Below are 24,976 nucleotides of genomic sequence, written 5' to 3'. Positions count from 1 at the left end.
AAGTCATGGCTCAAACATAAATGAGAACAGGTCTCCTCCTGTGTCCGTGATACAGTCAGAAATCAAGAGAACTGTATTTGCTCACCCAATAAGCGCATTACACACACGCCCCCAAACATTTTGCCGTCACAAACTAGGGCACAGCTATTCATCAGACACGCTAACTTCTTCCACGGGGTATGGCTATTATGCATACAGAGCCACTTCACTGTAATGATGTTAATCTCTAGTGGATAAACCAAGATATTTTGACCCAGATCCTCAGTTAGGAATAGCTGGTAGAGCCCTGCTGGCATCGCTGATGACTTCATAAAGCTTCAGACACTTTAATACTCTCTACTATGAAATCGTGTCAATAATAATCTAATTTCTGATTTTTCAAAATTGAACTCCAAATCAATACCGAACCCAAAAGCCAGTGCTGCAGCATTCTGCGTGCTCGTGGGCTTCGACTGCCTCTGGGACATGACGACTGCTCGTGTTAACCAACGCAGTCACAGGTACAATTTTTTTGAATTTCCTTACACTTCACAGCGTGCACTGTAACTCCAACAACACAGCCATGCAATCACATGCTCAGAGTCTTGCTAAGCTTTTCATGACACACTTAAGTAACACATCCAAGTCCTTTAGCACTACCCTCGTTCAGTGGCAGCTTCTATCCTCTTCACCATTTGTGGTTCTTTTGAAAAAGATTTTTTAAAAAAAAAAAAACCCTGGTGACAGCGCAGCTGGAAACAGCTGACTGCAAGAGGCGCTGATGGCACTTACGGAATCTTCCCAAATATACTCAGCACCTTACCAGATAACCATCTCAACACCAGAAGAATGAAACTATCAAGTCAGACAGACTATTATACTGATCCAGATTCCCTGTTTATCTGTATCTGTCCCTGGTATAACAACATGAAGGTAAAAGGTCATATTCCCCACTGAATTACATTTTATATTTACTTTTTATTAAATAATTATGGCATGGCATGAAGTTTAAATATTACAGGAGATAATCAAGTGGGAATTGAGCAGAGAAAACCCAGACCTGAGAATTTAGTCTTGGCTATACTTAGAATGTCTTTGCTCTCCACTGGGAGCCATTCTGGTTTGCTTAAGGAGTTTAATAATACACATTTCAACTGCCACAGAAATCTACATCCCATTTGGGAAGAGGGTTTTTTGGGGGGGTGGAGTTTTTTGCCAATAATCCTGAGAATTACAGGCCAATTCTCTCAAGAGCCTATACATCATTATGTGCCATTTCTCTTCTTGATCACGAGTCTAATCAGTTATCTATCTTAAGCTAAGCAAAAGCAATGTAAAATATACAGGAATTCAAACATATATGTATACATAGTTCACTAAGAATAGCTAATGGGAATATACAAAATGCTAATTCAAGAAGAAGAAATTGGCTATTATTCAACAAACATTTTTTCCAATGAATTGACATGGACATTTTCACTCTGATAGATAAATAGCAGCAAATAATTTCTCAACAATGCTGAATTTTTCTAAGAACAACTCAGCCACTTTAACCTAATGTATGTATTATAACTTTCAGCAAAGAAAGTTTTCTGTACAGCTTGCAACAAAATTGCCTGCTACTAGTTTTACTCATTAACAAAACAAAAATATCTCTGCCATGAAATCCTGCTAAGAACCAACATCCAATATTGCAGAAGTAAATGGTACCTTCTCAACTGAAGGGCAACTTGTAGAATCCAACAGCTTCACCACACACAATACCACCTCCACCAGGGAAGAAGCTACTGGATCAGTAGTGATTGATCTATGTGTTACGTAGAAATATACCAAAACTACATCCAAATGCTTTGGGGTTCATGGAGTGACAGACCATAAAGGAGTCTGACACAGAAGCAGCCTGCTCATTATTTCCTACAAATCAGGTATCTGAAACGAAACCCCCAAGAAAACCGGCTCAGGTACAGCAAAATCCCTTTGGCAACTCTCAAGCCCACTGATTCAGGCACAAGGGGTCTCCTGAATTTCCCAGAACGTAGTTTAAAAAATTGTGCATGACAAGATATAATGTGTGCAAAGAAAGAGCAACTGTCTAGTAAATATTAGTCTACAAACTTCCCTGCAGCATAACTCTTTTAACAACAGGATTGTTACAGTCAGCAGTAGGGAGAGGTCTAAACACCCCACAGCCCGCCTGTATTTATGACAAGGCTCAAATACAGCGTGGCACAGCGCTCCTGCTTTGATACTGCTCCTCACCCTCCAAAACCCACGCTTGCATTTCAAATACAAGTCTCCAGCTATTAGGACTCACTGGAATAAGAGAAAAAAAAAAACCCTCACACTTGAGCAAGTGATGCCGTGACATCTGTCTGCGTTTGCAAAACCTGAAACAACAGCTCAGCCCCATTCATCTCAACGGGACTAACTCGGATACCCAATGATAACGGTGCTGACATTTAAAGTATTAATTATTTCACCACACATCAAAGCACATAAGACTGTTGAAAGAAGATGATGTTATGAAGATCTGCACAATTTACCGTGAGTGACAGCTCATTCTGATATTGCCAGCGTCGCCTGGGGAGATGCACACGCTCCCTCTCCGCCAATCAAAAAAGGGCCACATTTGAGGCCCTGGGCAAAGCTGTGCAGCCCATCTTTGCTCTACTCCGGGAAGCAGACCAGAGGGCAACAAGTCCTCTGCCTGCAAAGTACGAGTGAGAAGAAACGAAGTATGCACACCTCTAGAAACACCCTGAACCTGAGCCAGAGGGAGCATAGTATTTGCAGTGTGATGCCTAACCTTCTCAAAGATGTTACTGTAGAGGAAAAGGCACCAGTGGCCTTAAAGCTTGAATCGCAGCTTTGCACTAGTGACCACCTTCGCTCAAGCCCACGGTGAAGAGATGCTGGGTATCCACCCTACAGAATAAAACCACGTTGCTGGCTGCAGAAGCTTGCTTGCTGTAATCATGCGAGTCCTGGGCTCGGGAGGCACTTACCTACTGGTCAGCCTGCTCCGAGGGGTGCGCTGGGGTCTGGTGGGAAGGAAGCTGCTAGAAGTGCATTGCCGCGGTCCTGCGTGGTTTCTGTTTGCTGGTCCACACACCCCACTCCCCACACAGCGCTGTCTATTACACGTGTCTTTCACAGGTTAAAGCAGTGGAAGGAGCAAATGCTTTCTGTCTCCCCAGCTGCGTTCTGGCCAAGTGAACTCGCTCTTCCCATCTGTAGAGCTCACTGCATCCTTCTAAGTGTTGTTTCCCACGAGCAGATATAACAAGACCTCCTCCAATGTACTTAGAAGCTTTAGCAAACCAGTACCCTCCCATCCTTGGTACCTGGCAGAGAGACTGCTACAGCACAGCCCGTGAGTCCAACCTATCCTACAGATTATTTTATATTGCATTGCTCTGACAGGTTAACCCCCGGAGGATTTCTGCTCAGCAAGGAAAATTACGTTCAAAATCTCCCTGATATACAGATTTCCAGGTTAGCATCTCTATGACAAAGTAAATGCAGAGCTGTGATCAAACTTAAGGTACAAAAGCCTACGAGACACATCCTCAGCTGGCGTACACTGATGTAAGTGTTACAGAAGTCGAGGGAACCATAATGGAACTACTTACAGGGGCAGAGAATCTGAATTTGTGTAGTATTAAAAGCAGAATATGAGGTTACTGCTAGATTAGGGGCAGAGCACAAATGCCTGACTATTCTACGAACAGCTGATGAAAGAAAAGTAATGCAGAACACGGAGACGGATGTGTAACCTGTATTCTCACTAGATTAAGGTACACATGGGGACTAAATGTTTAGTTGTGGTGATTTAAAAACAGAGTTTTTATCTCGCACTTTAAGTACTAAGCTTAACTACTAACGTGTGTAAGTTGGTTCAGCAACTGCTGTTAACACAGAACGAGCCATTTCTCTAGGTATTTGCAATACTCTGCAGCACACCGTCAGATGTCCACAGAATCCTCTTGGCTTCACTCTTGTAAAAGTTTTCCATCTGGGAACCTTATGGAAAAGTCCACACATCACATTTCGGCGATGAGAGGAATTTGATGGCTGAGTTGCAGCACCCTGAATGATAGCACTTAAGAGTGGAAACGCTGACAGAACCATAACTACGGCAGTGCTAGCACAGCACACTTTGCAAGGAGCCTATTATAAATACACATTACAGGACGCATATGAGCTCCCATAACAGCTCCACTGTGGCATTTAGATTTACCCTTGAAATTTATATCTAATTTTTATATTCATCTTTTAACAGTTGATCATTTTCTTCTTCAAACAACCTGTCTTATTGTGACTTTAAAAAAAAAAAAAAAGAAAAAAGCTCAAGTATAATCAGGTCAAACATTAATATTTGATTGTATATTAAATATTGAGGGCATAGGCAGATACAATGCCAAGATCACTGGTTTTCTGTTTCCATGCTTCAGAAGAGTATTGGTGTTCTGGCGATTAAAGGACATGACCAGGACCCGAGCGATCCACTTCCCCGTCTGTCTTCAGCTTTCCTGTACAACCACAGGCAAGGGGTTCATCTTTCTTTGTCCTTCTGTGGCAGCATCTCAGGGATAAGATGGAAGCACGAGTCTTTCTGTAACTGGTTGCCCACGTCTGATGCAGTGAGCCCCCGATGAACGCTCTGAGGTTTGGTTTTATATGAATAATTATTCTTGTTACACCTGTGAAGTAACTACAGCCAGCTACTCAGCATTTTCCATAGGACTTGACCCTTCATGCTTTTCATTTGAGGTTGTATCTCAGCCCTTAATAATTACGAAGGACTTACTACAACTTGACCCTGATAGTACCGGGGCTGCTAGTTGTTGCTGCTGTTACTAGTTCTGACAGAACGACATCTTCCCATGCTTTTAGTTTGCAGGATTTCACACTTCTCAGTCCTCCTGGGCTTGATGGTAACGTCTCTGCATTTCTTAGGTTTTGCCAAGTACAAGCTGAATGTAAAGGGAAGGTATTTAGAGGAGAAATTCTCAATTAGAGAGGCAACTACAATTCATGAGGGAAGTGGTCTTTCTTGTGTCTCCAAGCCTACTGCATTCTCTGGTATGTTATCTGCAAACTTTGTGACAGCTCAGAGGAATATATTGCAATATAAAGCACTGAAAGTATCAAGACAATACTAAACTTCAATTATCACCAAAAATCCCCAGATTTTTGCTATGATGCACAGGGCTACCTTACCAATAATTATAAAATCTATTGAACTTGCCTCTTCTGCATTTGGTACGATATTGGTCTGCTACACTCTACCCAACAAACAGCTGCACTTCTGTGCTGCTACCGAGTGTATTTTGGAGCGCTGTGGATACACACATGCATTCTGCGGGCAGCAGCATTTAAACCACCTGGTTTCCCTGGGTTTCTGGCAGCTTCTCTGCTGCCTAATAACGCGGTTAAGCTCTTCACCCGTTCTTTCAGTGGAGGACTCATTCAGATCTCTCTTACCATTTTCCATTTTCACAAAAACGCGCTGGAACTGTGCATCTGCAACGCTCCTGCCTGTCTGATAAAATCCGATAGAAACTGGTCAAGAGGTGCAAAAGTTGTTGCGGAAGTTCTGGAGGAGACTGACAGGCAGAAGGACCCGGACTGCCTGAATGTGGCTTCCCTGGGTTAAAAACCAACGCGTCCGTTCACAGCAGGATCGCAGCAGTGCTCTGATCACACAGCCACGGAAAGGAAAAAAAAACGCCACTACGTTATTTTCATAGTTTAGGGGTTGTTTTTACTGCCATTAGCAGCAACAACCTGGGGGAACTGATTACACAGGTGAGCCTCTACCTAATAGCTGTGTTCATCATATTGCCTGCCATGGAGGGAGAACTGCAGGTTCTTGAACAGACAGATTGAAAAGTTGTCTGTTCTACCCTCGCTCTAACAGCTCGGCATCTTCTGTGAGGTGCTGGTTTGTAACATATGGCAGGAAGCACCCACTCGCTCCTCAGAGAAAGCGAACAGATATCCCTGTGCCAGCGAGAGCAGTAACAGGGGACAGTATATTTAACTTTCTTCTCTTCTGCTGGCTCCCACATACATCTTCATGTCCTTTTTTGTAGAAGCACTCTAATTAACACGCCAAAGAACAGCACTGCAGTCTGACTCAAGCCCCCCCTAGATGGTACAAGTAAGTCTCGCACTTCAAACAACTTTACAATAACACGACCGCTTTTCTTCACAGAGGAACGCACGTTTCTGTGACCCATCTCCGTATTGCTCCGTTCCTAAACCCTTTTCAGCACAGGTACCAACAGCACAGGGATGGCGGCCCTCGGCAACACTTGTGTTGAAGACACTGTGAGAGCAAGGCCTCGAGACACAGAAAATGGCACAGAAGAACTTTACACTTAAATCTGTCAGTAACTAAAGAATCTGTTTCTACAGATTTGGACCCTAAACCTGTTTGATGGCTTTGCAAGTTCTCTCTCAGGAAAACGTTTAACCTGCTCAGACACCAGATTCATCTTTGCCCAGAGACCAGCGAATCAAAGCATTGCCTTAGAAGAAAACGTATTTCAAAAGCTTTTGGCCAGATCCTGATCTCCCAAGCCCAGGAAAAATTCCAGAATGACTTGGCACTGCACTGGGGTTATTTTGGTGCAAAATCAGAAAGAAGTCCTGATCCCTTTGAACTTGCTTCAAAGTCTGTCAATGGAGATCATTTCAGTATCTTCAATTAACGGTGGATTAGCCCCCTATCATAACAAAAAGGATCCTTTGTCAGTTAAGCTTGTATTTCATGACAGTACTAGTATAACTGAAGACTTCGTCCTTGCTGCAGGTTTCTAGGTGTGGCAGTTGTATGAAGAAACACCTTTTCACAAACATAACGAAGCGCTCATTTAGCATGTGAACTAATAAAGGGTATGTGAAACGGCGTACGACAGTAACAGGATCTTCACAAATCATTGGTTCTTTCTAAAGTCCTGAAGCGTCATGTTTTCATTCAAATTTTTCCACTTTTGGAAAAATTCTAACCAATTCACTCAACAGGTGGTTAAGTTTTTACTTTAACATTTTTAATAAAAAACTTCTCGGACCTTCATTATTATTTTTTATTTAAATTATGATTTAAAATTTGGCAGTTATAATACACACAGATTATTTAATGAGGTTTGCTGGTAGTAAGAGGCTTAAAAATTTAAATAAATCCTTCCATTTTGAGAAATCTGAATATGATTTGGTGGGAGCAAGTCATTCAACTTACATATAAATCCGCTCTGTAGAACGTGGCACACCACTGTTCTCCAGCCACGCTTAACAGGCTTCAGAAACTTTAGTGTATGCACCGTACACCATCATTGTGACTACTGGTACTGACCAAGGAGATGGTCGTCTGGTCCCATCTGATTTTCTTCCTTGGGAATCTACAGATAACGTTCGCCTGCTAGCAGAGGTGAATGTAGGGCACTAAATAAGTTGATAATCCATTTAAGAATAAAAAACCCCCAACAGATTTATTTTCCACTCAGCTCATTGGCTTCTCTTGATACAATATGCTGTCTTTGTCCTCAGGGACTATCTTGAAAATGAAAGGTTACCCCCAGCAAGAGGGAAATGTAAAATAAATACTGTTATAAATAAAACATCTTCCAGTATGTAGAGCAATGCTATCATGTTCCTGTACACTCAATATATCTATAGGCAGACTCATATCGTAACAGCGTGAGCTCTAATCTGGAAAAAATATTAACACATGTAGTAACAGTGCCTTAACACCTCTGCACAACAACGAAGCTATCTCCTTACACGTCCAAATGTCACAGCTAGCAGAGTGGCCTTCAAACAGCGAGAGGCTAAATAAATAAAGCAAGCAAGCAGAGAGTTGTCAATACTGATTACCAAAATAAAGAGTCTCTGAGCTCGAGCTCCTCTAGCGTAAACCACGATCACCTACCTGTGTAAATAAACCTGCCCGGTGCGCCTTTGCAAAACTGTTTGGATTTGTACGATAATGTCACTTCAACCACTCCGGGAATGTGACGTGGAGGTGTCTGAACTCGAATGGCATGAGGTGTGATAAGCTAGGAAATAACGAGAAGAGAGGCACGATTATGACATGTCTGTGTTATTCCCCCCACTTTCAGTTTTCACCCTCCAAACAAGCTTTATGAGTAAATGCATTGCTTGTTCCTATCTAGGAGACATGATAGCTCAGGCAAGTGACGTACCTGGTCTGGTTTCTTGCCTCCAGGAGGCAAGATTTTAGGGTACATTGTCATCAGGAAGATTGTACTGCTCATGCCCATTGGTTAATTGCTGGCTTATTTCTGGACCCGGAGGGAATAATTCTTCCCAAACTCTAACTCTTTATTTCTTTACCTTTAGCTGTCTCCAGATGCTTAGAATTGTTCCATTCTGGACGTTACTGAGCAGTTGGCCTCAGTAACACCACATAGCAAGGAGTTCCACAGAGAAAACACGTTCCACGTTTCCTTCACACAGGTTTATACGGCCCGCCTTACGCGCCACCATTTTTGTACCATTACTGGAACAGGAATTAACACTGCTGCCCCCCTACTTCCCTCAGGAAAAGAGGGTTTCTCCAGTTTAGCAACGGGAAGGCACCTCCTCTACCTACCTCGCTCCATACAAGCATGGTTCCAAATACAACTTGCAGCCCATCAAAGAAGTTGTCTCCAATAATGATCACCATTGCTCCCCCTGTAGTCCAGCCTTCACTTGGGCTGATCGCTTTGATGCACGGCGTGGCTAGACAAAACAAAAAGGACATCACGTTACGGGTTGGGGGTTTTCCCCCCCCCAGCTTTCAGGCTGTTTGCAACACCAGGTGTAAACGATGGGTGCGAGCACCTCCTGGGCGCGCTCAGCAGTCCCAGGTCATACTGATGCAAACCGCAGCTTCGAGCAGCTTCACCTGCCCACTGCCACGGCCCCACGGGGGGCACGAATTCCCTGCTGCTGAAAAGGGCCTCGGACAGGTCCCCTCCAGCCAGTCACCCGTGAAGGCTGCTTTACCATTCCACGAAGCCCAATTAATAAATAAATAAATAAAAGCGTGTTTTCTGCCTTGCTAGTGTTAATTACTTGCCTATTCATTACTGGCACTTAACATTGTGTCATTAAAGCCTAATAGGCCAACTGTAGTGGGTGTAAAAATGAAACGCTTAAATGATTGTGCAGAGGCTGTTTTTTTTTAAAAAAAAAACCCTGCTCATTAGCATATGATCACACAAAAGCTAAACCCTGTGGAAGGAGAGGTAGATTAAGATTTATTAAGTTTATCAATGGGTAAAAAAGATGCAGGAATATCAAATGTTTCCTCCAGTTCCTACCAGGAGACAATTTCTAATAATTTTCTTGATTTTATAGACTAGACTTTTTTTTTTCTTCTCTCTTCCATATGTTCAAGGCCTCTGGACTATACATCCCATCAGGAACCCAATATGGTTTCCAGGCCATAACCAAAGTCAATCCATCACTCCATTCCCAATGTTGACAGGGTCAGAGGTGGAGGGGAACTTTGGCAGTGCTCCAAAAACATGAGACTCCTTTGAACAGCCAGTCAATCACATCCAATCAGTCAAGGAAAAACTGGATGGCTTCCTAGGCTAGGAATCCTGGGATTTTCCTTCTACCATTTCACTGCCCGCTGGGGGAGAATTAACACCACTCTGAATTCTTTACTGATTCAATCATTTTCTTCCAGTTCATTAATTCTTCTTTTAGGTTGATATAGGGCACAGTTAAGAAGTGGGGCAGCAAAACATTATAATGAAATAATATCCTTGCTTGTCTTTTCTACTAACATCGCTAGCTCTTCTCACTTTCACTAGCTGCAGGGGAGGGAAAGGCAGACACAGATAGCATTTTCTAGTAATTTTGAGTACTGTCTGCCTGAGAGAGGTGGAATGCATTGGTAATGAATACACGGGAAGAGGGAGCGGGAGGGGCCAACCATTTTGAAGCTTAACAGATACAAGGATTTGTAATTGCTTTAATACAGTCCAAAACCCATCCTGTAGCTGGCCATGAGTCTTGCTTAGCCAAACAAACTAAAATCAATTAGTGTCAGTTCCCTTCTGTGCATTGTTATGCTTTGTGCGTCGTTTGTTTATGGGAACCAGTGACACTTTTTCATACACATCTTGTGCTGTAACAGTTCTGTTTAACTAAGATGTCATGTTGCCTAATTTGCCTGAAATCAAATCTATCCCAGCTGAACGAGAAGTCTGAAATTTAGATACTACTTCGTGTTTCTGTGTTTTTCATCTTTGCAGTACAAACTAATTAATAAGTTGGGGGGGGGGGGAGGGGGAGCCAGTCTCTTAGATGTAAAGAGGATCACATTTTGCATGCAAGTAGACACTGTTTTCCTGCCTCTTCCTTCCCCAAACTCCCTGAGGTTCTGTAGTTCCCCCTTAGCTCTCCTTCCCTCCTGAAAACAAACAAATTGAAGAATGGGTAATATGCTTTTGCATGCCTTGCGTACTGTTCTTCAAGCAGACATCCTACCTTCTGAGGGGTCAAGTCTCCTTGCTCTCCGTCCATGCTTGGAGTTGTTGTGAACAAACATGTTGTCAGACACTGCCAGTACGTGCCCGTCAACATTCACTGTTGTTGATAGCACAACCTAGATAGTCAGAAAGGGAAGAAAAAGGAGGCAGGTAAACAATTTACTTTGAAATTCAACTTGTAAAGCATGAATTATTCAGTTCAGTTAAAACCCTCTTCTGTTTGTAAAATGGAAGCATGTCCTGCAGGGTTTACTCCCTAACAAGAAGGGGAGAAATTATTTTCAGCCTTCATTCTATGCCTTAATTCCATTTAACATAGCATCCTAAGGGCCGTATAAAGTCCTTACTGTATAATGAACCAGCTACTGCAGATGGCCCTAAATTTAGTTTCCTATGATGCGCCGCAGCATAGCTGATGGCAAAGAGGTCTACGTACACCAACCAGGAGGGCAGGCTGCAGAGCACCGCAGCAATTTGCCCTCTGATACATACATGCACGTTCAGAGCCATCTGCTGTACTGCGGACACTTGCAAATGTATCTGCATCTGCTCCGAAAATACAGGTCTCCATTGACTGAGCAAAATGGAAACTCCTACTACATGAAAACGGTACCTAGTACAGGATTTTGCTGGCTTGAAGAACACTTTCTTTCTTGAGACGAGTTTAATTCATTCCGAAAGGCCCTTGTCATACTGTACTCTTACACTTCTCAAGCATTCTTGTCACAAAATGTGTTGCTTTTGTGTGCCAACGGATTTCATCATTGCACATTTGGGTGGAGTGAGACTCCTATCCAGAGTGAACATTTCCCGCATGACATAGCTGAACCCACTCAGATGCACTTCATTATTTTCCATTAAACAATGGAAATAAATTTTAATCTCTCACTGGCCAGCACAGAGCACACTATGGCAACAGGGGAATAGACCTGAATTATTCCAGTGTCTGAAATATTTACGACAAGTGTTTAAATTGTAACCAAATGTAAATAAAAAGTATATCATATATATACAGTTACACTACGTAATATACACATATCTGAACTCACATGCACAAGGTACGTATGTGATAAACACACATCCACATGCTCTCAGTAGGAGAGCTTTATAATATATGCAGACTTCAAGTATACACACAGTCCCTGCTCGCATAACCGCTTGGGTGGAAACGTCGTGCACGATACAAGAGCCACGTTTCAGCAAGAGTTGTCGAGATCCCTGTTGCATGAGTAATAGCAAGAAACAGTCCTCTGTTTAGGAGGTAAGTGCTGAGCATCCTCTATTCCCTGAGCCAGCAGGAATGGAAGATGCACTATTAGACCTCCCTCCATGAGCGGTTCCAGTTTTATTCACCTCTCCCATTCATCACAGGAGGGTCAAAGCCACTTGGCATTTCACAGGCTGGGACCTAGGGTAAATATATAGACCATTCGCAGGGACAGGACAAAATGCAAAGTTCAGGTCTGGACCAGAACGTTCTCAAAGTTTTGGACCTTTTTTCCAGTAACCTCTGTGGTACTCTTGAAATTCAGCAGAGATCTTTGTCGTCTTTGCCACGACACTGCTAGCCAAGTCATTATCAGCAATGTGGAATAAGAACATGTGAGATGAGGGACATAAAAATTACTGGACTTCTTCACTTTGCTCCGGTCATTCCCTCTTGCCTGATGAAGATGACAATCCAATTGTTCTATACTGAAGATTAAAACCCAATGTTTTATGGATAAAAGGAAGAGGAATGTGCATTCCACTATGGTCTCTAACTCCCAGGCCCTTCCCTTTCACAAGCCAACTGCTTTCCCCCAGTGAGTATTTCCTGGGTCATGAAGGGTGACCCTTTCCATCTGGAATCAATCAGTCAACTCCTGACAACTTCCTGAAACACCTCACTCCATTTCCTGTTCTCTCCCCCTTCTCTCTTTCCCCCTGGTTTGCTTCACTCTTCAAAACTGCAGGCCACAGCAGCTTAATGTTAGAGGGTCAGACACAGTCAGACTCCAAAACACTACACGAGAACACCTTTGACCTTCAAAAATCTTTACATCTTAGCTAAACAAATCAAGGTCAACGTTTCTTACCATTACCTTGTTAACCATTTCTATGCATTTTTGCCAATACCCTTCTGAACACATATTTATCAATAGCACTTGTTCTCCTAACATCGTAAAACATTCCAAGCCTTTTTTTTTTAAAAAACCTGTATTTCGTGCTGATGAAACGTGATGTGCCAATTGCCCTGGAGAGTTAAATTCTCAGATTTGTCCACAGCACTGGCAAATTACTAGCAAACGGTTTTGGTGTGTTTTTCTTTTCCTGATCTGATGGCACTTCTTGTGTATGATAATTTGGCTTCTATGCCTATTCAGCTGATGGTCTTTTACCTAAATTCAGTAGTTAAGGCAAAAGGTAATCCTAAGGGAATGACCTGAGACCATCAAAGTACGTCTCGGACTCCAGTGATCGTAGTTGAGGGCCAGATTTGACACAGACCGCATAAAGACTAAAGATTTTGTGCTGCCCAGCAGCTGGATCAACAAGTCATCTCTGTTGGAATTTCAGAGGACAGCCAATCAAGCAGGAAATAGACAGGGCAATGGGTTATTCCTTCATCCACCCAAACGTAGGTTCCATCTCTAGGACCAGCGAGGGAGTTGCAGGTTCCTAAGTGGTGATGTCAGCAGTTCTTAAGATGCTCTCTGCAAATCTGCAAGGGTCTTACTAGCTACGAAGCCACAGACATAAAACAGTGATTCCCCAGCAGTACTGAAGAAATGCATCTGCTGTTATCTCCACATTATTTTTGTTTCCCAGGTGGATTTCTGTAGTGTAATCCCTGCTCAAAAACCACAATGAGGTTTCACCTACCGTGACATTCAGACAAACTGTCTTTAGCACATTGAACTCAGGTTCTCTGAGCTGTGCTGCCCCTCTTTCACCTGCCTGCACAGTTCAAAAAGTGGTGTATTTCTTTACAAACCTTTACCTGGCTACTACCATTTTTCCTCCCCCATCTATACATTATATTGGTATTTCTGTGCTCTAAAGTATGCTCCTCTTCAAATCACACACGCAAGTAAATACACATCATCTTATATACAAAAGCTGTATCACTCACAGACACCTATTCAGACATATGGTACAAACATTCCAGGCATACAGGCATTTACTTACATGTAACATATCTCATCACTGTGTAAATGATCTCTCTCAAAAAATTCCTGTTACCATTCCAAGTGCGGAAAAAATTCTTTATGACATTGTACATCTGGAAACAATATTACATTCCTGATGCACTTTCCCTTATAACTCTCTAGTCACAGCACCATGTTATTTTAACTTTTCCAAAGAAAAACTACTATGAGGATTTAAAAAAATTATCATCATTATTATTATTTTCCAGCTGGGTGGAAGAAAAGATGTCAGGCCTCATCCTGCTGTCTTCACTTGGACAGGGCTCCCCTTGATGTCAACAGGCATTTTGGTTGAGCGAGTAATACAGAAGTAGATGCGAGAATATAACGTGTTTGCTTCATAGTTGGATTAGGAATAAGATAAACAATGTGAAAAATGCCAGCAGCCTCTCTCTGCTCAAAGCTTTCACTGAACTCTTTGGGAAAGCCTCCCCGAGACCCTGAGCCTGCTGCACACTCTGGGCTAACAGCAAAAACTGTGCACATGGCCTTCATTTCAGGAATGGGGCCTCCTAAAATTATAGGGGCACAGGGGTAGGAGATAACTCCTGGGTCACTGACATCTAGTCTCCTGCTATTACAGACAACCAAACCATGTCGCTACTTTTATAAAATTGTCTTCAACCATGTCAAGCTTTTGCCTTTGGTACCCCTCTTGTTTTAAAGCCTGCTTGTCCTGGTGGTTAGGGAATTCATGGTTTACAGCCTAAGTTTATTCCTAGCCAGTTTATGCTTAACACTAGCTTTAAAAATTATTATTTCCCATTCTGATCTACCTTAGGGTATTTTTAGACAGCAGTTATGTCCCTTCTCAGTGCATGTCACCAGAGCATTTGAGCCAAGCTCTCGTCCACTCCCCAGTCACCTTAACGATCCATTCCTGCACCTGTTCCGATTTAATTTTCTTTCTCTTTTGAATACAGTTAAACCAGTATATTGTATTTCAAACAAGAAACTCTAACAACGGTTCAGTGATTTCTATCCATATCCAAGCCTGACCATGGGGGTCTCCAGCACATTCTTTCACCATCAGCCTGAAAAGGATTCTGATTTAGACTATCCCTTTTTGTTTCTTCCAGTCTGCATTCCTAACTCACTGACAGTATTAGCCCATCACTCTTACCCATTGTTCTTTTTCCTGAATGACACAGATCCTTCAGTGCTTCGTGTTAGAAGCTAACTGGGTGAATTCTCAAACACAGGCAGCTTTGCTCACGTGCCTGATGATGAACTGATCCAACCACTCTGAGGTCAGGAAGGAAATCTCCCCAGGGATACACCTTGTTATTTTTCTTTTCTCTTTCTCCCTAGAGCACCTAGAGGTGGATACCTGCCAGGAAACACTCCATGTCATGATTTCTGCTGAAAACAGAGGGCAATTGCTGACCTTTCTCTTTTTGTTTCTAAAAAGCATGTTGCTTCAAAGATGACCATTGTTAGCATCGATGTTCTGTTGCCTTGTACCATTCTCTCAACCGTGGCACTGTAGGATCTGTTTAATCAGTGTGTTACCGGATGGAGCAGAATTCCCAATCAACAGGAGTCTAATGCATTAGCACCAGGTCTCAGCTGAAGCATTTTAGCTGAAGTGCCTCATCTTAATTCCACAGAATTATTGTTCCCCATTACACACCGGTCATTACCATTAAGTATCATTGGGCTTCAATCAAGTTCTCTGGAAGTCCTCATTAAACGGAGGGCATCATTTTTTTTTTTTTTTTTATTCTGTTCCACAGAGAATCACTCACTGAGAATACAGCAACGACAGTAACGACAATACCTATGTAAACTCAGATTTGCAGATTAGCTGAACTCGAACAGTCAGCATCACGGTTCGAACAGGTGATCTCAGAGTGGTTTTTGTTTCGGTTTTCCACTGACAATCCTTATTCAGAAACATTTTAGTTTATAAATAACCGATATGTGCTTCAGTTAAATTCACAAGGACGTATTACTCGATCTGCACAGATATTTGGGCAGCCATCAAGTAACCATGAAAATACCCATTAGTTCTAGAAAGATTCCCTTTCCCTGCTTCAGCCACTGACAGACATTGAAGTGAGCGATTCACACTAGAACTGTTACTAGTGGGGAAAAGAAACACACTAAAATAATGATCACACATATTTTAACTTCTGAGGTATAACGTTTTCTTTAACAGTAGAGAACCTTTGTATTTGATTTAAAAAAAGAAAGTTAAGAGATTTTCATTGTATCTTTGAAGTTCTACTTAATATAAAAGCAAATTTCAAATAGTTATTGTGATCACAAAGCAGCTGGTGTTGCTCTCCAAACTAAAGAATTATACAAAAAAAAAAAAAAAAAAAAAAAAAAGAAACCTCTTCAGGCATCTGGAGCTGTATCAGATTTACAATGCCGTGTTAACGTGACCTTTCCAACCCTTTTTCTCCCCACCCTCCCTTTTTAAAATGAGTGTGATACAAGTGAAATCTAACAGTTAATTTAGTTTAATATATTGTAGCTACAATGTAAAATACCTAAATCTTGTAACGTATCTAGACGTGACACCCAGGCCAGGCTCAGAGACTGCATCCCCACGCCCTGGAACTTTGGTTATCGGCCAAGCCAAGCCCAAGCTGTGGAGCTTCACACCCATCTCTAATCAGAAGCATTAACTTGACACTTTTCCAGACATGAGTAACCACTCTTCCATGCTGGAAGAACTCAGTAAGACGCATTGTACAGCACTATTTCCATGTCTCTTATTTATATTTGTGTCTCAACAACAAAGCCTGAGTTTTGGGCTTTCATTCAATCTCCATTAAAGAGCAAAAATGTTTTTTGATGAGACCCTTTCAGTGCCAGGTTTCAGTAGCGATTTAGATGAGAACCTTGATATAAGGATTCTCTCCTCTGTTTGTTTTCATAATCATAATAAAGAGTATCTTAATGTCTCCCGGAGGTCTGACAAGCACTACTCTATTGAAAATTAATATATTTAGTTCTGCAGAAAAACATAGGTAGAAATTAAAAGATACTCAACTGAGCACTGCTACAGAAGTCTCTTTGCATAAGGGAAGTTAAATGAGTGGGAACGTTTGAAAGAGGAGGGCCTTAAAAACAACAGCTGTACAAATAATTTACCAGGAAAAAAAACAGTAAATGTTTTAGATGTGGCCCAACAATAAAACGTAAAGAATTAAATCATAAAATGAATAAAGTACCCTACTGCACTGTGCTTCTGACCCTGCTTTCACTCTGCTCACGTGTTGCTGTGCTGGTAGGACGAGCAACTGTCCTTTCAAACCTAATAAACAATTCTGCACATCGAGTACTTTCCCTGATGTAAATCTTAACAATTACAATGAAAATGAACCTGTTCACAGTGTTCAAGCACACCAGTAATATTTGAAGTAATCTATCTTTTTTTCCCCACTTCTACTTTAAGGGTAGCTGACAGACGGTCCTCAACAAGCAGCAGACAAAAAAGCGTTTGCCCAAATTTAAAAACCAAAACAGAAAACAAAACCGAACCCCCAAAAATCAACCAAAAAAAAAGGAGGATCCAGAAGACAGAGACAGTGGAGCATTCAAGAACACCCTTAACTTCCGTTACATTCAGGGAAGTCACGCTGCTATCCTTAGAAACAACGAGGCAGACAGAAAACAAGCTGTCTTTGCTTATTGTCTTTATAGTTCATCATGGCTAATTTCCTTTGGAACGCAGAGCTTTTTTACTCCCAGTGCGTAAAACTTTAGCAATTGAACTACTTCTTGTATCTTTTTTTTATACATACTGACCTCTGTAGCCCAGAACAAAGCTCATCAACTGATGCGTCCAGTTCTGAACAAGCCTGAATGAAGATCCTGCTTTCACTCAAAACCTCAAGCATTTTGCCATTTGCCTCAAAGGGTTCATTTTTGTAACTCTGAAAAAAAGTCTTGTCAACATTTTTGGTTTGGACAAAAAGTAAGCTAAATGTAGTGGTTTTGCCTGATCTTGATTAATTTGGGGGTTTGAACTTCAGTCTCACAATGAAACTCAAAGGGTATGAACTCACATGGACTGCAAGTGCAAAAGGAGTTTAAGTAAGCCCTGCAAAACAGAACCAGAGACTTTCACTTGGCTCTATTTTGCCGGCTTGGCACGTTGTAAGGCAGAAAATCCAGCTGAAGAGTCTATCCCAGCTCATTTTCTTCTCCAAGAAACTGCTGATTTTGGTACAAAGATCAAATTGCTTTTGATCTTCGTACCGTAGGCCATGCTTTCTCATGCACGAGAGGCACGCCAGGTGGATGGGCTGAAGGATACGGCATTCCACCAGCAACCATGTGGGTGCTGTAAGACTCAGTTCGGCTTCCCTGTTCAATGTCTCACTGGAAATTTGAAGCCGTTTAGGCTCTACAACATCACCATTTGGGGTGTGGAATACAGAGGTGAAATGAAGAATAAGGCTGATACTAGAGAGAGATTTCTGCCAAAAAATATTAGATGCAAAATCCTGCAGTTCAGCACCTGATCGAAATCTAGGATTTTAGTTTCACTCGCCATAGCGAGGGGGCAGCTATCATGAGATTGAAATCAGATCCGAATTTCTTCAGTGTTCAGGTGTGTTTGGATCCAGAACTTGTATTTAGGCCGTTACAGCAAATATTATTTGTAATATGGCAGCGCCTCGAATCCCCAGGTGCTAATCAGGATACGCTTGTGCAAGAGTTTTACCAACTCGTAACAAAAAAAGAGACCGTATTTATGTTTCATCACATTCCACAATCAGCTATTCTAGCTGGCTCTAAGAGCTAGCAAGATCTGTTTACATGCTATAAACTGAGTTTTCGTTTACTCCCAGATTTTTTCGCATTCTTGGCAGATGATACCTAATTGGTGTTTTTTCTTTATGGAAATTGCCACTTGAAGAAAAAAATCAGCGCAAATTTCCTAACAACGAGTACCTCTCTTTTCTCACGTCTTATCAGCTCTAAAAACACAGAATGAAGAAGTCACTGCAGCCTCTTTAAACCACCAGTGAAAAAAATTAAGTTTGTCAGGAATTTTTCTGTAAATTTATTTCCGCTCAAAACAAAAGATTAACAACTCTTATATTTTTGCCTACCTTTCTTTAAAATTTTTGCAGCTTTCAGAAGCTTTCTTTGTGCAGTATTTCTCTTAAAAGTTGACTCCTTTTTTTAAAAATAAAAATATACCTCCTGTGGCTCTTTTATTGCTAATAAAAGTTTAAAAAAATAATAAAATCACTTGCCTTTGAAAACATGTTTTGACGGAAAATTTTAAACAACTCTGTAAACTCCTGTGGAGTTTTAACTTCATTTATAAATGAGGAAACTGATGCAAGTGCCCAAGCAACGAAACATGAATTGCCAAACCTAGGGATGTCACCTTCCCACTACAAGAAAACAGACATCCCTCAATAAGCTAAAACCCTCTTTGTATCAGGGATGTGACACAGTGAAGAATATTATCATTATCATTATTATTACAATAATAATGATAATAAGCAGTGACAGCATTTACAAGGATAGTCCTGATTTTCATCAGGCTCCGGCTGGCAAAGCACGCCCGCCCTTTCTCAAATGCTCTCCTGAATCAAGACCACAAAGTTTCACCAAGGTGAGCGACCCCCTTTGGAGAGGTGGGAATATACACCACAAGAAGGGGAAAACGGCTCATCAGAGGTGACCCGGGAAATCGGTGGCACAGTCCGACCATCTGACCTGCAGCCTTGTGTCCCTTTCGCCAGACCACGCTGCCTCGCTCTCAGCCGCATGGGAGCGAGTTCTGGCGCCGCTCCCGCACGGCGCGCTCGGCCGTGCCACCTCTCGCACCGCACGGAGACGTGACAGTGCATCCAGGATGGAAAAGGCTTGAGCCTTCCGTTTCCATCTTCATGAGGGCTAAGTTACCGGTAAAATACCTATTTATTACACATAGGTGCTAAAAAGGTTGGCGTAGGAAAGATGGGAGACTGCGTCTGCTTTTCTCTTCACCAGTGACACGCTGCACCTCCTTCTGTGTTTTTATTAGCTGGTATTCACAATACATCAGCGACAGCTATGATGAAACCAGTGGCAGATTTCACTGCAAAGCAGCTGGGTCATTGTCCCATGGGTCTTGTTGCTTTGCTGCGTGAGATCTTAAAGTGACCATCGCTATTTTGGCTTCTTTTTTTAAAAGCAGCTGAAAGGGAGGGCATGAGAGTGTTAAAAAGCAAAAGAGATAGGCAGTGGAGGGAGAATGAGGAGACTGCTTGTGTACCACGTACAGAGCTACTTTGAAAAATTCTGAGGCATCTAAGTATCACAAACATGATCCCTGCTGTGGGCAGCTGTATGTGCGAGTGCTTTGCCCGAGGGTGTCAAATCAAATATCCACTGCTGGTTGGTACAGTACATCACTTCCCCTTGGGGATTCAGAGTGGAAAAAAAGAGGGAAAAGGGGAAAAAAAGCTTTAAACACAACAAATGGAGAAAAACTTAACAATATCTGATATGGCCTATCATATACTGTCATCATACTTATTATGAACAATGGAGGAGAGAGGAGAGGGAAAAAGAAGAAAAAAAAGCAGACAGGTTAATGCTGAGCCTTGTAAGACTTACCTGGAACCGTCTCATATCTCTTGGGTTTCCTGCTGTTTTCAAGCAATTCTGATTGCACTTGAGAAAAAATTTTAAGAAGAATCTGGAAAGATAAAGAACCATGTCACTTCCATTAACCGTAACTAAACACGTGCTGTTACGTTGTGTTTTAAAGTGTACATCATAGTGATTTACAGGACAGTGTATTAGTAGACAAGGACTGTAAGAACTTACCAAAACAGAAATGAAACAAAAAGAACCAAACCCTAACAAACAGAAGTTAAAAAAAAATCAGGTAAAGCACAACCAACGTGACTGTAATCCACTCTGAGCTGGGCTGCTAGCTGGTGTAACCCAACATATCAACTCCGATTTATGCCCGTTTCCTCACTGCATGTTTGACCACACGATTTTAGTCTCTTTCTTTATCTCTCCCTTGCATACAAGGTCTGTCTTTCGCTGTCTGAAGGGATTTTCCGTGAAACAATATAGAAGGATAATGTTATTGTAAAAACTACAAAAACAGACAGGGCAACTCTGGAGCAGATAAGCCTTGAAACTACTTAGAATGTATTAAAAAACAGAAACAAATACAGCTCCCAGAAGAAGCTGATGAGATTTCATCACGACGATGGCTTTAGCTATTAAGATTTCAGCAACTAAAGCAGAGAAGCAGAACTGCCACGAGTCCAGATTATAATCTTACATAGATTTTGAGAGAGGATAACAAAAACACAACCTGAAGTAATACATGACAGCTCATGCTGTCCAAGCAGATAAACCTATTAACATTGTACAAAGTTCTCGTGCCAATTATTTTTGCCCTGTCACATATGCCTATCTTTATGTGTTATTATCTTGTAGAGTTTAGCTTGTCACGTACACAAGTTGAATCTTCAGCATGCTTGACTGGCTCACCCAACACTACGCACTACAGCATATAGGTTTTACAGTTTAGAAATATCAGGCAGGCATTTTTCTATACGCTATTCCACAAAATTTTGTGTCAAATCCAGGGAGGAGAGCATTCATCCCTTTGTTATCTGATCAATCTGATTAAATTTGTGAATTTCAGAAGTAAAGAAACTACATGAAAAATCATAGCTGTTGGATTAAAAACAAAACAAGCATGTCTTCAAAATTCACACCTAACAGGCAAGAAATTTTCTTGGCATTCTCTATCGCAAGGGAAAATATTTTCTGTGATTCTTTTCATTTCCATTTGTCGGACAAAATGGGTTTAACTGCAACAATTAAAATAAAAAAAAAATCAAAGACTTTAAGATAGATTTAGAAGGAAAAAGACTTGGATATAAGAAAAAAATAAATAGTTGAAGAATTGATGTAGAATACAAAGAACAAGTTATTTATTTATTTCTCTTGTTGAGTGCTTTCCTTAAAAAAAAAAAAAATCCGCTTTTGCAGTAAGTTAAAGTCCCAGGTGAGCCAGGCCTATTTCCCTTTCTGTTACTATGACAACGATTTTTTACCGCAGTCCCTAAGTCCCTTCAGAACTCACACATTCATGCCTTGAATTAGAACTTTAAAGGAGAAAGATGTATATTCCTAGGGTTTACCAACAACAACGAAATAGTCCTAACGCCAGACAATAAAGCAGAAATCCACTCTCCCTTGTTATTGCGACTTTCTCTGCACCACTTACAGCGCGGTATTTCTCTTCCATCTGCCCCAAACATACAAAGAAATGTCGAAGGATCTGATCCATTTATAGGTTGCTTGAACAAACAAAACCCTTCAAAAACCTCACAACAACTGAACCCACAAAAAAGACCCAGATAAGGTCACATAAATGAATGTCACAAAATACATCCTTCCAGTGAGCTTTTTAACTTAAAACATTCCTTTTTTCCTTAAATCTCTCACAAACATTTTAAAAATCTCTAAAACATTTATTTTCTCCGGGTGTGCAGTTTGCAGACTGTTATTTTTCTCTCCACCTTTCCTTCTCGTATATGCCTTAAGGAGCTCAGTGCTCCTTCCCATGGCACAGACCGGTGACACGGCCGCGTCCTGCTGCGGTCTCTCCTCACGCTGGCGTGCAGGTTCTGCAGGAGAGATGTGTCGGTGCTCGGCTGTCAGAGGGCAACTTCTGTGAACAGAGCCCTGGTCACCTCCTCATATTCTGAACTCAAAATCCTACAGAACTTCTTGCCTCAGGAGCAGCACTGAGTGGATATATTCTATCAAAGACGTCTTATTGACTCCTCATGCTAAAACCTGTGACCGCTTTATTCAAACGATTTGGTAAGCAAGATTTTATCTGTTAAGAATGTTTTCAGAAGAAAAAATACTACACATGCTGGCACACTCAAAGATTCACAGGAGAATTTGAGCCAGTAATGTTACTCACAAACACTCCTTTTTATCCTGCCCTCCTCTTACATACATTTAAAAATATTTGCAGAGATGTAAACAGCTTGTGTTACCGAGATCTACCTATGGAAGGAAAAACTGCTGAACGGAACCAAACTATATAATGAAACCAAGGCAAGTAACTTTTACATTAAAACCAACGAGCCGCTTGCTAACTGATTATTCTGGTGGACAACTGCAAAGAAAATCCACAAGAAGTTGTTATTTTCAAGGAAAACTAAAAGACCAAATTAATCAGGAACATGCCCAGTTTCCTTTTTAATTTTTTTAAATGCTTGCAGCCCTATTAATCCAGATGAGAAAAATGATCAACACGAACTAAAGAACGCAGAAAATCAGAGCAAAGAAAGGTGTCTGTAAGAGAACTCGCTGTGTCAGCTGAACAGACTTTGGGAAGAGCTGAGATACAGCGGTGCTGTGTTACAGAAACCCCTAAAAGGCAGATACAGAAAGGTAAAAATTCTAAATATGTTTAACAGTATCCGTGACTGAACTCTGCCACACTGCACGGCAACGAACTAAATTCCTATTTTCTGCTAAACATCTCCAGAAAATTGGGGTTCAGATCCCCAGCAAATGTCAATCAGCAGCGTATGTGAAAATTAACTTGGATTTCAATTAGATCTGTGCTGATTCATACCAATGGGTGTATTGTCCATTAAAAATACACAGAAAACAAAACTCTCCTTCCCTCCGAGCTGTCTGCCTCCTACAAGACGCAGAGCATTCTCATCGCTCACGAACTGCTTTGCAATGAACAGCACTCAGCACGCAAACGCACAGAGCTTTAGGGTATTTAGCCAGGATATTTAACCAACAGCAATTTTGGGAGTCCCACTTGAGACAACTTAAAGGTGCTTGACTTTCTAGAATTGCTGAGCACCTCAGCTGCCGAAAATTGTGCACCTTTAAGATATCACAAAATGGGCATCAGTAATTCCTCAGCTCACTTTTGAAAGTGCTGGCTTTGGGTTTTAGTACTTGAGCATTGTAGCAGTATGCACACATATTGTCTGCACTAAGATGGTCGTTGTTTCTTCGGAGCTCACTGGATATGCTGCACTAAGATAGTTTTCCCTCCCATCACTCCAGATTTAGATTTAGTTTTATTTAGATGCACACAGACGAATTTTTATCTTTGAATCATGTCTCCTTTTCCTCCTTTCAGAGTTTCTCCAGTCAAATTTTAGCTGCAACGGGGCATCTGCACGAAGTATTTGGTAGGTTGTTATATATACATATATACTTTAAATGGTTGCATCTGGGAAATGCATTAATATTTATTGCAGCATTAGAATAAAAATGACTTGGGGGGAGCAAAAGAGGAGGGAAGCTTTAGCACTAAATGAAGCCGATTTAGGGGTAACAGTAGAATTGCAGAAAGGCTTTAATTAATTTTTTTAAATGAGAACCTTTAGCTAGTTTTTGGCCTTAACCTAGACATACACCAAAAAATAAAACCCAGAATTTAAAAAAAATAGCTCATTTTCATGTTTCTTAGCTGGCCTTTGTTCCTTGCTAAGGATGGCTTTAGCTATGAGTTTAGCAGATAACTCTGATTCCAGCCAAGCAGAGAGAGCAGAGCCCAGCCATCTCATAGATCAACATCTAAGGGCGCTGGGGGAAAATCTAAACACTTTAGAATGACTACCACTAGAAATTCTGGCATTGCTATAGAAAAGCCAATTAACTTAATGCATAGACGTAAAATTAGGATATAACAGACTTATCCTTTTTTCCCTACTGTCTCTCTCATATAGTCAAGCTTTCTATCTACAGACTGCTACACTCGCAGAGGTCTCCAAAATTCCACTTTGAACATAACTCCCTCTTTTAGGATTTAAAGGGACCCATCTTAAAGTTACTGCTCCTCCTACCGGGAGTTACCATCATGCCAAGGAGTCAGGTTGATGAATCAGCTACGTGCCCCTTCTCCACTTTAGTACAAAGACAGTCGAGTTATCTCAACTATTTTTCAGCAATACTATGAGCAATCCTATCTGCCTTTGTGGGAAAGCAGACTGGGAGCGCTCATGGAATCCACAATACAGTTGAGAGACAGCAGAACAAATTCCCCCACAGAGGGCTGTCAAGGGACAGTGAGAAAGGGAAGGGCAAAGTAAGTAAGGTCTTGCAGCTCAAGCTCTTTCCAAAGCAATTGCTGACCCACGCTCCCACCTCGCCTCTGTCTGCCTATATTATTCGGTTCTGTACCTACCTGAGGCAACTTAAAAATGTGGCTAGAACTAGAAAGAATGTTCCACAGCTCTGAGAACGTTTATCCTCCTTTATCCTCCATCTCGGACGATTGAGAAGAACCTTAATGAAACCCTGTTG

The 24,976-nt window shown here is 41.5% G+C and overlaps 1 protein-coding gene across 11 annotated transcripts in view; it reads right to left on the bottom strand.

Annotated features, from left to right (window-relative positions):
- EBF2 (EBF transcription factor 2) overlaps positions 1-24,976 on the bottom strand; it is a 141,868-nt gene that overhangs the window by 14,593 nt on the left and 102,299 nt on the right. For 6 of the 11 annotated variants that reach the window (XM_086477226.1, XM_086477219.1, XM_086477223.1 and 3 more), the window contains 4 exons: positions 20,267-20,348; positions 10,495-10,612; positions 8,600-8,730; positions 7,916-8,042 (listed from right to left, as the gene is read on the bottom strand). In XM_086477226.1, coding sequence (XP_086333352.1) covers positions 7,916-8,042; positions 8,600-8,730; positions 10,495-10,612; positions 20,267-20,348 — 458 coding nt within the window. Of the gene's footprint in view, positions 1-7,915; positions 8,043-8,599; positions 8,756-9,507; positions 9,531-10,487; positions 10,613-20,266; positions 20,349-24,976 lie in introns of all 11 variants that reach the window. The other 5 variants (XM_086477216.1, XM_086477224.1, XM_086477218.1 and 2 more) reach the window with 3 other exon arrangements.

Source organism: Leptosomus discolor, chromosome 23, assembly GCF_034619465.1.
Source record: "Leptosomus discolor isolate bLepDis1 chromosome 23, bLepDis1.hap2, whole genome shotgun sequence".
Lineage (NCBI taxonomy): Eukaryota > Metazoa > Chordata > Aves > Leptosomiformes > Leptosomidae > Leptosomus > Leptosomus discolor.
Note: the sequence above shows the minus strand (reverse complement) of the source record. Positions and strands in the feature narration are given on the sequence as shown.